Source organism: Lucilia sericata, unplaced genomic scaffold (genome assembly GCF_015586225.1).
Source record: "Lucilia sericata isolate MDLA Ls3-8-SP2 unplaced genomic scaffold, ASM1558622v1 Contig001277F_arrow, whole genome shotgun sequence".
Classification (NCBI taxonomy): domain Eukaryota; kingdom Metazoa; phylum Arthropoda; class Insecta; order Diptera; family Calliphoridae; genus Lucilia; species Lucilia sericata.
In genome coordinates this window covers 2,119-17,149 of record NW_023995228.1, presented here as the reverse complement: position 1 = coordinate 17,149, position 15,031 = coordinate 2,119, and the positions used below count along the sequence as shown (strand labels likewise).

The 15,031-nt window shown below is 32.4% G+C and overlaps 1 protein-coding gene across 1 annotated transcript in view; it reads right to left on the bottom strand.

Moving 5' to 3' along the window:
• LOC119610784 (tripeptidyl-peptidase 2-like) overlaps positions 1-10,219 on the bottom strand; it is a gene marked incomplete at both ends in the record, with an annotated part of 121,380 nt that extends 111,161 nt beyond the window's left edge. The window contains 4 exon segments of the mRNA XM_037966132.1: positions 3,973-4,136; positions 6,889-6,972; positions 6,975-7,090; positions 10,063-10,219. Coding sequence (XP_037822060.1) covers positions 3,973-4,136; positions 6,889-6,972; positions 6,975-7,090; positions 10,063-10,219 — 521 coding nt within the window.
• Positions 10,220-15,031: the final 4,812 nt, after the last annotated feature.

Here is a 15,031-nt window from a genome sequence, read left to right as displayed (position 1 = left end):
ATAGTCTGGACTATAGATGAGACTATAGTCTGGACTATAGATGAGACTATAGTCTGGACTATAGATGAGACTATAGTCTGGGCTATAGATGAGACTATAGTCTGGACTATAGATGAGACTATAGTCTGGACTATAGATGAGACTATAGTCTGGACTATAGATGAGACTATAGTCTGGACTATAGATGAGACTATAGTCTGGACTATAGATGAGACTATAGTCTGGACTATAGATGAGATTATAGTCTGGACTATAGATGAGACTATAGTCTGGACTGTAGTTTAGACATAGTCTGGACTATAGATGAGACTTTAGTCTGGACTATAGATGAGACTATAGTCTGGACTATAGATGAGACTATAGTCTGGACTATAGTTTAGATTATAGATGAGACTATAGTCTGGACTATATATGAGACATTAGTCTGGACTGTAATTGAGACTATAATTTTAACTGCAATTTAGACTACTATTGATATTTCTCTGTGTTACAAACGACAATCCAAACTGAACATGCTTCCCATCTTTTTCATGGTGGATAGACAAAAAAAAAAAACATAGTCGAAATATATATTTTGGGGAAAGAAAATATTGTTTAATGTTTAACTTGGCACAACATTGTTTATAAAGTGCATCCGATGATGTTGTTGTTGTTGATAAAGATGCAGTGTAGAAGAGGATGAAACTGATGATGATGATAATGATGGCAATATGTGCTTGAACTTTTCATATGAAAACATTACTTTACTTTTGAGAATTCTTTTTCTATATACTTTAACAGGGAGTACAAATTGATATTACAAGTAGTTTTTATTATAAATGGGATTATTGTAGAATATAGAAAGATATGTGAGCGTATAAAAGTACTTATACTGGGTAAGTAGAAAAGAGAAAAATTCGACCAATTTAAAACTATTTGTTAATAGGAGGTCAGGTGTAAAATTTTATTTAATTATCAAGTAAATTTATAGTTTTTGATATACAAATTTATCAGGATGATATATGAAAAACGAATAAACTTTGACCTCAATCTAATGAACTTGAACTTTAAAACAGCATAATATGTTTTATTATTGATATAGAATTTAAACGATCCGACTATTTCAATTATTAATTCGAATTCTCATTCAGTTAAGAATGCTTTAGGATACAATATAACTATTTGGAAGTATTTACAAAGCAATTGACATCCCAAAATCTAACGGAAATATAATTGTTCCCCCAACCCAAACAACAGTCATGCTATTGAACTGTAAACGGAAACTTGCATTATTGTCTGATTTAGAAAAGATATAAAGGAAAATAAACGAATCGAAAACAATATAAAATGTATTTACAGAAGAAATAAATTCACTATAAAGCGCCTTAGTACAACCGCATACATAAGGATAACAAATGTACACATTCATCTAATAGAATAAAAGTTGATTGTGAAAAGCTGTTTTTTTTTTTGACAAGCAAAAAACGCTTTTCACTATTAACGAGTTCCTGTGCATTATTACAAAAGGATTTGAAAATCCTTTTACAGAAATTTTATTTAGAAAAATGCATTTTAAGTTGATGATTAAAGGACATAAGATGAAAGCTATGGAAAGCACTAAATATAAGTTAGGACTAAAGTCTGGATAGTCTGAACTATAGCTAGACTATAGTCTGGAATATAGTTAGACTATAGTCTGGACTATAGTTAGACTATAATCTGGACTATAGTTAGACTATAATCTGGACTATAGTTAGACTATAGTCTGGACTATAGTCGGGACTATAGTTAGACTATAGTCGGGACTATAGTTAGACTATAGTCTGGACTATAGTTAGACTATAGTCTGGACTATAGTTAGACTATAGTCTGGACTATAGTTAGACTGTAGTCTGGACTAATGTCTGGAATATAATCTAGACTAAAGTCTGGACAATAGTCTAGACTAAATGTAGACCATAGTTTGGACTATATTTACACTATAGTTTCGACTATAGTTAAACTGCACTTTGGGCTATAGTTAGACTATAGTTTGGATTATATTTAGACTGTAGTCTGAGTTAGAGTCTGGACTATAGTTAGTTATACTCTGGACTATAGTTAAACTATTTTGATTAAAGTCTGGACGATAGTCTAGACTAAAGTCTTGACAATAGATAGACTATAGTCTGGGCTATTGTTAGACTATAGTCTGGACTATTGTTAGACTATAGTCTGGACTATTGTTAGACTATAGTCTGGACTATTGTCAGATTATAGTCTGGAATATAGTTAGACTATAGTCTGGACCATAGTTAGACTGTAGTCCGGACTATAATTAGACTATAGTCTGGACTATAGTTAGACTATAGTCTGGACTATAGTTAGACTATAGTTAGAATATAGTCTGGACTATAGTTAGACTATAGTCTATACTATAGATAGACTATAGTATGGAATATACTTAGACTATAGTCTGGTTACACTATAGTCTGGACCATAGTTAGACTGTAGTCTGGACTATAATTAGACTATAGTAAGACTATAGTCTGGACTATTGTTAGACTATAGTCTGGACTATTGTTAGACTATAGTCTGGACTATTGTTAGACTATAGTCTGGACTATTGTTAGACTATAGTCTGGACTATTGTTAGACTATAGTCTGGAATATAGTTAGACTATAGTCTGGACCATAGTTAGACTGTAGTCTGGACTATAATTAGACTATAGTCTGGACTATAGTTAGGCTATAGTCTGGACTATAGTTAGACTATAGTCTTGACTCTTGTAATATTATATTCTGGACTATAGTCTGGACTATATTTAGACTATAGTCGGGACTATGGTTAGACTACAGTCTAACCATAACAGTCTAACAACTAAGTTAACTACAGTTAATCTATAGTCTGAACTATAGTTAAATTTAAGTGCAAACTCTTTAATTGTAGTCCAAACTTTAACTACAGAAATGGACTACAATTAAAGACTGCAACGTAGATCATACTATATATTGACTATAGTGTGAAATATTGTATACGTTATAGTCTATAGTTTAGACTTTTCATATATAACATTTAGCTAATTGAATAAAGTTAAGAGAACATAAATATCACTGTTATATATTAAATATTTATAAGAGTAAATACAAAGTCATTAATTAGATTTAGTAACTGCTGATGATGACGCTGACAGTGATGGGTAATTGGTAACCTAATTTAAAATGTTATTTATGTGTTTTTTTTTTTAATAAGAAATAGTCTGTTAACTTTTTCAAAAAAACTCAAGTAGAATCTGTCAACGAAAAACTGAATATAAAGTAGGTGAACGAGGAAAAGTTTACAACATATAACAAATTTGTTTAGTTTAGAAATGTGGCACAGAATGTAATAACTTGTATTAGGATTGACATTTGAAAAGTTGAAAAGTCGCAATTACAAATGTAAACTTTTTTTCGTTTACATACTTTAAATTGTTAGAAATTCTTGCTTCTGTTGATGTTTTTTTTTTTTACTTCATGTTTATTTTTTCAATTTACGAAAGAAATTTGTCATCTAAATTTTTTAACATAGAGAATACTTGATGAATTTACAACGATGGTGGTGCTGTGAAGCTGAAAGAGTGTTGAAGTTTGTGCCTGTAAGTCCTTTATTTCTATATGAATGTAAAAAGAATTAGGTACGTACGAGGGCAATCTAAAAAGTCAAACAAATCTGAACAGAGTTTCTATTGCTTTCGAGAGGACATTTAATACTACACCGATATACCAACAAATACAAGTGTATTGTGCATATGTGTTTAAGTGTGAATGTACAAGTATTTGCTGTCATGTGCTACTTTCTAACGTTTTTTGAATATTTGTCAATGTATGTTCACATGTGAACATACATTCAATGCGAATTTATGTGTGTGTGTGTATTAGAGTTGGTTATTTTGTAATAGTAACACACATAAACAACATACAAGTACAAGTGCATACACTACCAATGTATTGTACACCTTCTAAAGCACTTACCTGACACTTGAATGCCAATGTGGTTTCGTTTTCTGAATTGACAGACAAAATCTTCATAGTTTCCAAAACACGACACGATGACTTGGGCAACAATTGTACGGTGTGTACAAAAAATTTACCAACATCCTTGTCACGATTTTTATCGGTTGAGCGCATACGTAAGACTTAAGAGTTAAATTGAAGTGGTACCAACGACGACGACGACGAAGGTACACAAAGATACAGATGCCGACACACACACATACGCATTGAAATACCGCAACGTTACATACAGCAGCAAGACAAGAGGTTGTCACAGAACGAACGTCAGGAGTATCATGAAAAAGAAATAGAACATAAAAAATTATTTAGGTTTTTTATTTTTATTAAAAAACTAAATGAAAAATTACAAAAACTTGAAAAAATAAATTGACTCAGATATACAATATGGAGAAGTGTTTGAATAAATATAGAGCAAAAGAACCACAAAGAACACATAATAACCAGAAGGTAGTACTATGAATATGTTGCAGTATCTTTCATGAATTATGACCGTGAGAAAATGAGAAGTTTTGGAATTTGTAATGAACAAGAACTGAATTGGAACTGAACTAGAACTGAACTAGAACTGAACTAGAACTGAACTAGAACTGAACTAGAACTGAACTAGAACTGAACTAGAACTGAACTAGAACTGAACTAGAACTGAACTAGAACTGAACTAGAACTGAACTAGAACTGAACTAGAACTGAACTAGAACTGAACTAGAACTGAACTAGAATGAACTAGAACTGAACTAGAACTGAACTAGAACTGAACTAGAACTGAACTAGAACTGAACTAGAACTGAACTAGAACTGAACTAGAACTGAACTAGAACTGAACTAGAACTGAACTAGAACTGAACTAGAACTGAACTAGAACTGAACTAGAACTGAACTAGAACTGAACTAGAACTGAACTAGGAACTGAACTAGAACTGAACTAGAACTGAACTAGAACTGAACTAGAACTGAACTAGAACTGAACTAGAACTGAACTAGAACTGAACTAGACTGAACTAGAACTGAACTAGAACTGAACTAGAACTGAACTAGAACTGAACTAGGAACTGAACTAGAACTGAACTAGAACTGAACTAGAACTGAACTAGAACTGAACTAGAACTGAACTAGAACTGAACTAGAACTGAACTAGAACGAACTAGAACTGAACTAGAACTGAACTAGAACTGAACTAGAACTGAACTAGAACTGAACTAGAACTGAACTAGAACTGAACTAGAACTGAAACTAGAACTGAACTAGAACTGACTAGAACTGAACTAGAACTAGAACATGAACTAGAACTAGAACTGAACTAGAACTGAACTAGAACTGAACTAGAACTGAACTAGAACTGAACTAGAACTGAACTAGAACTGAACTAGAACTGACTAGAACTGAATAGAACTGAACTAGAACTGAACTAGAACTGAACTAGAACTGAACTAGAACTGAACTAGAACTAGAACTGAACTAGAACTGAACTAGAACTGAACTAGAACTGAACTAGAACTGAACTAGAACTGAACTAGAAACTGAACTAGAACTGAACTAGAACTGAACTAGAACTGAACTAGAACTGAACTAGAACTGAACTAGAACTGAACTAGAACTGAACTAGAACTGAAATAGAACTGAAATAGAACTGAACTAGAACTGAACTAGAACTGAACTAGAACTGAACTAGAACTGAACTAGAACTGAACTAGAACTGAACTAACTATTTTTTGGGGGAAATTTAACTTTTTGAAACCCTTGATATTTAGTCATATTTCATGGAGAAGATACTGTTCCTAAAATTCTCATTTTGTACATATTTATTCAGCAGTAATGGCAATATTACGTTTATTTGTAATAGTGGTAGTAATAATGGTGGTAGTAGTGGTATCTCTGTAGTGGTTTGTTAAATTTATCTAAAGTATCATCATCAACTTCAATGCACTTTCAAACTTGAAAAAAAAAAATTGTATAAGAGACACACACGAAGAAAAAATATAAGTTATATTATATATATAGAAATGATAAATTGACTTGATTTTCACATAATAACCTTCATCTCTTTGTTACTTGAATAATGTTAACCCGTTGCAATAATAGACCCATTTGTCTATATTTGCTAAATTTATGGAAATCGATTGTTGGGTGAAATTTTCAAATAACAAAGGGGTTTTTGAATAGCAAAAAAAGAAAACACAAGTGATGAATGTTAAAAAGAACACGAAACCTTTGATAAGAAATAAGAATAGAAGACAAGAAATTGGAATAATAGAACTTTTAGTTGTATTGTTGGCAAATCGAAATTGTTCAATGGTAGAAGTCAAGAGTTCAATTTTAGAGCTAAAATCAATACCTTTTTGGAATTGAATAGAAAAGTTTTGAAATTTTATAGAATATTTTAAGAAATAAAAGATTTTTTGACAATATCCGATCATCAAAGGCAATAAACGTATAATCAATTTAAAGTTCCTTTTGTAAAAATTTCCCATTGGGATTACTTGATTACATCCTTGTTAATAGTACAAACAAACTGAACACAAAAAATTTGCTGAATTTGTGAAGAGCAAAATTCGTTGTCAATTCCTAGAAAGGAAACCACTAACAAACACCATGACAAGGTAAGTAAGTAAAAGTGTATTTGTTGTTTTATTATCAGCATTCTGCAAAGGATTTGTGTTTTATACTATCTATTCATTTTTTCGTTCGTTCTTTCTTTTTATTTTTGACAAATTGACAATTTATCACCTTTACGACCATCACTACCATGACCACAAATAACTACATGCGATCAAAAGTCGATTGCATTGATTTGCTGGTTTTTATATTGAAGATTTTTTTCTCAGTTTTGCTCTATTTCAATTTTTTTGGTTTTTTTTTTCATTGGTTATTATTTACCTGCCCATGTTGCTTGTGGTGGCACTAGAATAAAGTCTCTTTGTATTGTATTTGGCTGGAATTCTATGCTGCCATCACCTTTTGTGACACAGGTTGATAGAGACGCGTTTCTTGGCAATCAACGGTAGATGGTTGGACAACTGTTACAGGAATTTCGAATAATGAACCCTTTTGAACACATGATGTATCGAATGCACGTATACTGCAAGAATAAATAAATGAAATTATTAATATAATAAATGAAAATGTCAGAAATATAAATGGAGTTAAAGAAAATAAATGAGAAATCTAATGTAATTAATGGAAATATATTTTTCTATATAAATAAATAATATCCAAATATCGTCATTTCCAAATTAACTTTAACTTTGTAAACGAGAATTAAGTTTTTATTTTACATTTTCATTAAAATTTTTATTCATTCCATTAGCGAACAGATAGAATAAAGTCAAAACAAAGAAAATTAAAGTTATTTTGCAGTTAAGAGTCTTATAAGATTAAGATTCTTTTCATTCTTATATTTGTTTCAAATTTAAGAATCTTTATTATTGTTCTTTTGAGTTACAATACTGTTATTTAAGTGAAAAAAGTTCAGTTCTAAATCAGTATTAAGTCAGTTCCAGTTTAGGTTCTAGTTCAGTTCTAGTTCAATTCTAGTTCGGTTCTAGTTCAGTTCTAGTTCAGTTCTAGTTCAGTTCTAGTTCAGTTCTAGTTCAGTCTAGTTCAGTTCTAGTTCAGTTCTAGTTCAGTTCTAGTTCAGTTCTAGTTCAGTTCTAGTTCAGTTCTAGTTCAGTTCTAGTTCAGTTCTAGTTCAGTTCTAGTTCAGTTCTAGTTCAGTTCTAGTTCAGTTCTAGTTCAGTTCTAGTTCAGTTCTAGTTCAGTTCTAGTTCAGTTCTAGTTCAGTTCTAGTTCAGTTCTAGTTCAGTTCTAGTTCAGTTCTAGTTCAGTTCTAGTTCAGTTCTAGTTCAGTTCTAGTTCAGTTCTAGTTCAGTTCTAGTTCAGTTCTAGTTCAGTTCTAGTTCAGTTCTAGTTCAGTTCTAGTTCAGTCTAGTTCAGTTCTAGTTCAGTTCTAGTTCAGTTCTAGTTCAGTCTATTCAGTTCTAGTTCAGTTCTAGTTCAGTTCTAGTTCAGTTCTAGTTCAGTTCTAGTTCAGTTCTAGTAGTTCTAGTTCAGTTCTAGTTCTCTAGTTCAGTTCTAGTTCAGTTCTAGTTCAGTTCTAGTTCAGTTCTAGTTCAGTTCTAGTTCAGTTCTAGTTCAGTCTAGTTCAGTTCTAGTTCAGTTCTAGTTCAGTTCTAGTTCAGTTCTAGTTCAGTTTAGTTCAGTTCTAGTTCAGTTCTAGTTCAGTGTCTAGTTTCAGTTCTAGTTCAGTTCTAGTTCAGTTCGAGTTCAGTTCTAGTTCAGTTCTAGTTCAGTTCTAGTTCAGTTCTAGTTCAGTTCTAGTTTCAGTTCTAGTTCAGTTCTAGTTCAGTTCTAGTTTCAGTTCTAGTTTCAGTTCTAGTCGTTCTAGTTTCAGTTCTAGTTCAGTTAGTTCAGTCTAGTTCAGTTCTAGTTCAGTTCTAGTTCAGTTCTAGTTCAGTTCTAGTTCAGTCTAGTTCAGTTCTAGTTCAGTTCTAGTTCAGTTCTAGTTCAGTCTCTAGTTCAGTTCTAGTTCAGTTCTAGTTCAGTTCTAGTTCAGTTCTAGTTCAGTTCTAGTTCAGTTCTAGTTCAGTTCTAGTTCAGTTCTAGTTCAGTTCTAGTACAGTTCTAGTTCAGTTCTAGTTCAGTTCTAGTTCAGTTCTAGTTCAGTTCTAGTTCAGTTCTAGTTCAGTTCTAGTTCAGTTCTAGTTCAGTTCTAGTTCAATTCTAGTTCAGTTCTAGTTCAGTTCTAGTTCAGTTCTAGTTCAGTTCTAGTTCAGTTCTAGTTCAGTTCTAGTTCAGTTCTAGTTCAGTTCTAGTTCAGTTCTAGTTCAGTTCTAGTTCAGTTCTAGTTCAGTTCTAGTTCAGTTCTAGTTCAGTTCTAGTTCAGTTCTAGTTCAGTTCTAGTTCAGTTCTAGTTCAGTTCTAGTTCAGTTCTAGTTCAGTTCTAGTTCAGTTCTAGTTCAGTTCTAGTTCAGTTCTAGTTCAGTTCTAGTTCAGTTCTAGTTCAGTTCTAGTTCAGTTCTAGTTCAGTTCTAGTTCAGTTCTAGTTCAGTTCTAGTTCAGTTCTAGTTCAGTTCTAGTCAGTTCTAGTTCAGTTCTAGTTCAGTTCTAGTTCAGTTCTAGTTCAGTTCTAGTTCAGTTCTAGTTCAATTCTAGTTCAGTTCTAGTTCAGTTCTAGTTCAGTTCTAGTTCAGTTCTAGTTCAGTTCTAGTTCAGTTCTAGTTCAGTTCTAGTTCAGTTCTAGTTCAGTTCTAGTTCAGTTCTAGTTCAGTTCTAGTTCAGTTCTAGTTCAGTTCTAGTTCAGTTCTAGTTCAGTTCTAGTTCAGTTCTAGTTCAGTTCTAGTTCAGTTCTAGTTCAGTTCTAGTTCAGTTCTAGTTCAGTTCTAGTTCAGTTTTAGTTCAGTTCTAGTTCAGTTCTAGTTCAGTTCTAGTTCAGTTCTAGTTCAGTTCTAGTTCAGTTCTAGTTCAGTTCTAGTTCAGTTCTAGTTCAGTTCTAGTTCAGTTCTAGCTCAGTTCTAGTTCAATTCTAGTTCAGTTCTAGTTCAGTTCTAGTTCAGTTCTAGTTCAGTTCTAGTTCTAGTTCAGTTCTAGTTCAGTTCTAGTTCAGTTTTAATTCAGTTCTAGTTAATGGTGAAGTTTAAAATATATTTATTCTTATGATCATGAATTTTGACTTTAAGATTTTTTAAACTGTAAATCATTTTCTTAATGCGTGTGAAAAAAATGTCATTATTCTTAAATGTTTGCTTCGCATGTTGTAATTTCAATTTTTGCTCATTTCTTTTGTTAAGTTAAGAATGAAATTAAAACCATTAAAACTATACGGTTGGTTATTCTTTCTTACGTTTTATGTTTTTTTTTCTTTATCCTCACTGTGTACGTGTTTTATTTTCAATACTACTTTATTATATGATTTTAACTCTTAAAATTGTTGTTTTAATTCATATTTAAGTTTTATAATTAATTAAGAGATATCCAGCAAGGACTTTATCATCTTTAGTAATGTTATTTCCTTTTCCTTAATTTTTCTTAACAATAAGAACTGTATATACTTACACAGCTGTATGAACGCCTGGCAGAAGCCCTGTTGGATCAACTTTAACGGTTAGCGAACGTGTCGAGTAGCAAAGATCCAAGAATTGTCCACATTGCACAAATGGTTGAGAGGAAATCAAATTTAAGCGTACATTAAAACTGAATTTATCTTTTGGTGCTGAAAATGAGAAACAAAAAAAAAAACGAAAGAAATTAAGTAAGTATTATAACCGGAACAAGGCTGGCAACAAACGGCAGGAAAAAACTTATTAATAAAATAAAATAATGAAATAAAGACAAAGGAAAAGAAGGTTAAGAGAATAAAATCATAATGATATTATGTAAAGCAGAAAATATAATGTAATTATAATAACAATAATAATAAAATAGTTATTTAATGAGTAATGAGATATAAACAAAAACAAAAGAAAAGATTTACAGACAATTAACCCTTTGATAAGATAATTTATATTTAAATATTTATTTGTTAGAAGCTATTAAATAGAGCGTCAAAAGTTACAATAATGTTTGCTTAAAACAACAGAGAAAAACAATAAATTCCTTAATTATGATGTAAAAGTATAAATTTTTTTAAGAAAACTTAAAATTCAGATTTAAAACTAAAAGATTAACAAGTCAATAAAATCTTTCTATTTAAAACATATAATAAACCATGAATAAGTAAATAAACCAAAACCTTTAATAATCTGAAGATCGTTTTAAACGAACGAATATAATTATTATGCCCGGAGAAAAGGGGTTAAAAGAATAAACCCTTTAAAGTTTAAATGAAATTGTCAATTGCTTTTGTCAATTGTATATAACGATGCAAATTAAAATATTTAATTAAAATAGCATAAAGTGGCTTTACAACTTTTTTATTGGATATATTTTTTTCACTAACACCAAGTACCGACTACATAGTACGAGTACATTCATTGTCGACATGGTAAAGAACGAGTTATAAAAAAAAAGAAGCACGTAAAGCTGTATTAAAATGTAATTAACTGTAATAAATAATTGAATGTATAATGATGTACGAGATGGCAGTTCACATGAACAGTTATGGTACAATGTCTAGTTCTGTTCTAGTTTGTTCTAGTTCTGTTCTAGTTCTGTTCTAGTTCTGTTCTAGTTTGTTCTGTTCTGTTCTGTTGTTCTAGTTCTGTTCTAGTTCTGTTCTAGTTCTGTTCTAGTTCTGTTCTAGTTCTGTTCTAGTTCTGTTCTAGTTCTGTTCTAGTTCTGTTCTAGTTCTGTTCTAGTTCTGTTCTAGTTCTGTTCTAGTTCTGTTCTAGTTCTGTTCTAGTTCTGTCTAGTTCTGTTCTAATTCTGTTCTAGTTCTGTTCTAGCTCTGTTCTAGTTCTGTTCTAGCTCTGTTCTAGTTCTGTTCTAGTTCTGTTCTAGTTCTGTTCTAGTTCTGTTCTAGCTGTTCTAGTTCTGTTCTAGTTCTGTTCTAGTTCTGTTCTAGTTCTGTTCTAGTTCTGTTCTAGTTCTGTTCTAGTTCTGTTCTAGTTTTGTTCTAGTTCTGTTCTAGTTTTGTTCTAGTTCTGTTCTAGTTTGTTCTAGTTCTGTTCTAGTTTTGTTCTAGTTCTGTTCTAGTTCTGTTCTAGTTCTGTTCTAGTTCTGTTCTAGTTCTGTTCTAATTCTGTTCTAGTTCTGTTCTAGTTCAGTTCTAGTTCTGTTCTAGTTCTAGTTCTGTTCTAGTTCTGTTCTAGTTCTGTTCTAGTTCTGTTCTGTTCTGTTCTGTTCTAGTTCTGTTCTAGTTCTGTTCTGTTCTAGTTCTGTTCTGTTCTAGTTCTGTTCTAGTTCAGTTCTTTCGTTCTAGTTCTGTTCTAGTTCTGTTCTAGTTCTGTTCTAGTTCTGTTCTAGTTCTGTTCTAGTTCTGTTCTAGTTCTGTTCTAGTTCTGTTCTAGTTCTGTTCTAGTTCTGTTCTAGTTCTGTTTAATTCTGTTCTAGTTCTGTTCTAGTTCTGTTCTAGTTCTGTTCTAGTTCTGTTCTAGTTCTGTTCTAGTTCTGTTCTAGTTCTGTTCTAGTTCTGTTCTAGTTCTGTTCTAGTTCTGTTCTAGTTCTGTTCTAGTTCTGTTCTAGTTCTGTTCTAGTTCTGTTCTAGTTCTGTTCTAGTTCTGTTCTAGTTCTGTTCTAGTTCTGTTCTAGTTCTGTTCTAGTTCTGTTCTAGTTCTGTTCTAGTTCTGTTCTAGTTCTGTTCTAGTTCTGTTCTAGTTCTGTTCTAGTTCTGTTCTAGTTCTGTTCTAGTTCTGTTCTAGTTCTGTTCTAGTTCTGTTCTAGTTCTGTTCTAGTTCTGTTCTAGTTCTGTTCTAGTTCTGTTCTAGTTCTGTTCTAGTTCTGTTCTAGTTCTGTTCTAGTTCTATTCTAGTTCTGTTCTAGTTCTGTTCTAGTTCTGTTCTAGTTCTGTTCTCTGTTCTAGTTCTGTTCTAGTTCTGTTCTAGTTCTGTTCTAGTTCTGTTCTAGTTCTGTTCTAGTTCTGTTCTAGTTCTGTTCTAGTTCTGTTCTAGTTCTGTGCTAGTTCTGTTCTAGTTCTGTTCTAGTTCTGTTCTAGTTCTGTTCTAGTTCTGTTCTAGTTCTGTTCTAGTTCTGTTCTAGTTCTGTTCTAGTTCTGTTCTAGTTCTGTTCTAGTTCTGTTCTAGTTCTGTTCTAGTTCTAGTTCTAGTTCTAGTTCTGTTCTAGTTCTGTCTAGTTCTGTTCTAGTTCTGTTCTAGTTTTGTTCTAGTTCTGTTCTAGTTTTGTTCTAGTTCTAGTTCTGTTCTAGTTCTGTTCTAGTTCTGTTCTAATTCTGTTCTAGTTCTGTTCTAGTTCTGTTCTAGTTCTGTTCTAGTTCTGTTCTAGATCTGTTCTAGTTCTGTTCTAGTTCTGTTCTGTTCTAGTTCTGTTCTAGTTCTGTTCTGTTCTAGTTCTGTTCTAGTTCTGTTCTAGTTCTGTTCTAGTTCTGTTCTAGTTCTGTTCTAGTTCTGTTCTAGTTCTGTTCTAGTTCTGTTCTAGTTCTGTTCTAGTTCTGTTCTAGTTCTGTTCTAGTTCTGTTCTAGTTCTGTTCTAGTTCTGTTCTAGTTCTGTTCTAGTTCTGTTCTAGTTCTGTTCTAGTTCTGTTCTAGTTCTGTTCTAGTTCTGTTCTAGTTCTGTTCTAGTTCTGTTCTAGTTCTGTTCTAGTTCTGTTCTAGTTCTGTTCTAGTTCTGTTCTAGTTCTGTTCTAGTTCTGTTCTAGTTCTGTTCTAGTTCTGTTCTAGTTCTGTTCTAGTTCTGTTCTAGTTCTGTTCTAATTCTGTTCTAGTTCTGTTCTAGTTCTGTTCTAGTTCTGTTCTAGTTCTGTTCTAGTTCTGTTCTAGTTCTGTTCTAGTTCTGTTCTAGTTCTGTTCTAGTTCTGTTCTAGTTCTGTTCTAGTTCTGTTCTAGATCTGTTCTAGTTCTGTTCTAGTTCTGTTCTAGTTCTGTTCTAGTTCTGTTCTAGTTCTGTTCTAGTTCTGTTCTAGTTCTGTTCTAGTTCTGTTCTAGTTCTGTTCTAGTTCTGTTCTAGTTCTGTTCTAGTTCTGTTCTAGTTCTGTTCTAGTTCTGTTCTAGTTCTGTTCTAGTTCTGTTCTAGTTCTGTTCTAGTTCTGTTCTAGTTCTGTTCTGGTTCTGTTCTAGTTCTGTTCTAGTTCTGTTCTAGTTCTGTTCTAGTTCTGTTCTAGTTCTGTTCTAGTTCTGTTCTAGTTCTGTTCTAGTTCTTTTCTAGTTCTGTTCTAGTTCTGTTCTAGTTCTGTTCTAGTTCTGTTCTAGTTCTGTTCTAGTTCTGTTCTAGTTCTGTTCTAGTTCTGTTCTAGTTCTGTTCTAGTTCTGTTCTAGTTCTGTTCTAGTTCTGTTCTAGTTCTGTTCTAGTTCTGTTCTAGTTCTGTTCTAGTTCTGTTCTAGTTCTGTTCTAGTTCTGTTCTAGTTCTGTTCTAGTTCTGTTCTAGTTCTGTTCTAGTTCTGTTCTAGTTCTGTTCTAGTTCTGTTCTAGTTCTGTTCTAGTTCTGTTCTAGTTCTGTTCTAGTTCTGTTCTAGTTCTGTTCTAGTTCTGTTCTAGTTCTGTTCTAGTTCTGTTCTAGTTCTGTTCTAGTTCTGTTCTAGTTCTGTTCTAGTTGTGTTCTAGTTCTGTTCTAGTTCTGTTCTAGTTCTGTTCTAGTTCTGTTCTAGTTCTGTTCTAGTTCTGTTCTAGTTCTGTTCTAGTTCTGTTCTAGTTCTGTTCTAGTTCTGTTCTAGTTCTGTTCTAGTTCTGTTCTAGTTCTGTTCTAGTTCTGTTCTAGTTCTGTTCTAGTTCTGTTCTAGTTCTGTTCTATTTCTGTTCTAGTTCTGTTTCTAGTTATTTTTAGTTCTGTTCTAGTTCTGTTCTAGTTCTGTTCTAGTTCTGTTCTAGTTCTGTTCTAGTTCTGTTCTAGTTCTGTTCTAGTTCTGTTCTAGTTCTGTTCTAATTCTGTTTTAATTCTGTTCTAATTCTGTTCTAGTTCTGTTCTAGTTTCTATTCTAGTTCTGTTCTAGCTCTGTTCTAGCTCTGTTCTAGTTCTGTTCTAGTTCTGTTCTAGTTCTGTTCTAGTTCTGTTCTAGTTCTGTTCTAGTTCTGTTCTAATTCTGTTCTAATTCTGTTCTAGTTCTTTCACTACTGGGAACTCTACTGTAAAAAGCTCGATGCTGTACTGGTTAGAGTTAGATGATGTACTTATTAAAGTGCAGTAGAGGGTACTCCACTTCTTAGAGGGGGGTACTCTACTAACAAAAAAAAAATCGTAAAATTAAATTGACCTTTCTAGAAGTGCTTTTTCAATTGAACACATTTCATTATCGCTTCAAGTGTCTGCTATTTTTTACAACTCATCTGTTCAATTACTTATACAATATGTACAGATCGCATTAACAGCTGCGTTATTATAGTTGTGTTGTTGCTGTTGCACACAATAAACGTTAAAAAGCATTTCGTTCAAAATTTATAAAACGACGAGAGAAATGGAGTCAATGAATGAGGTAGA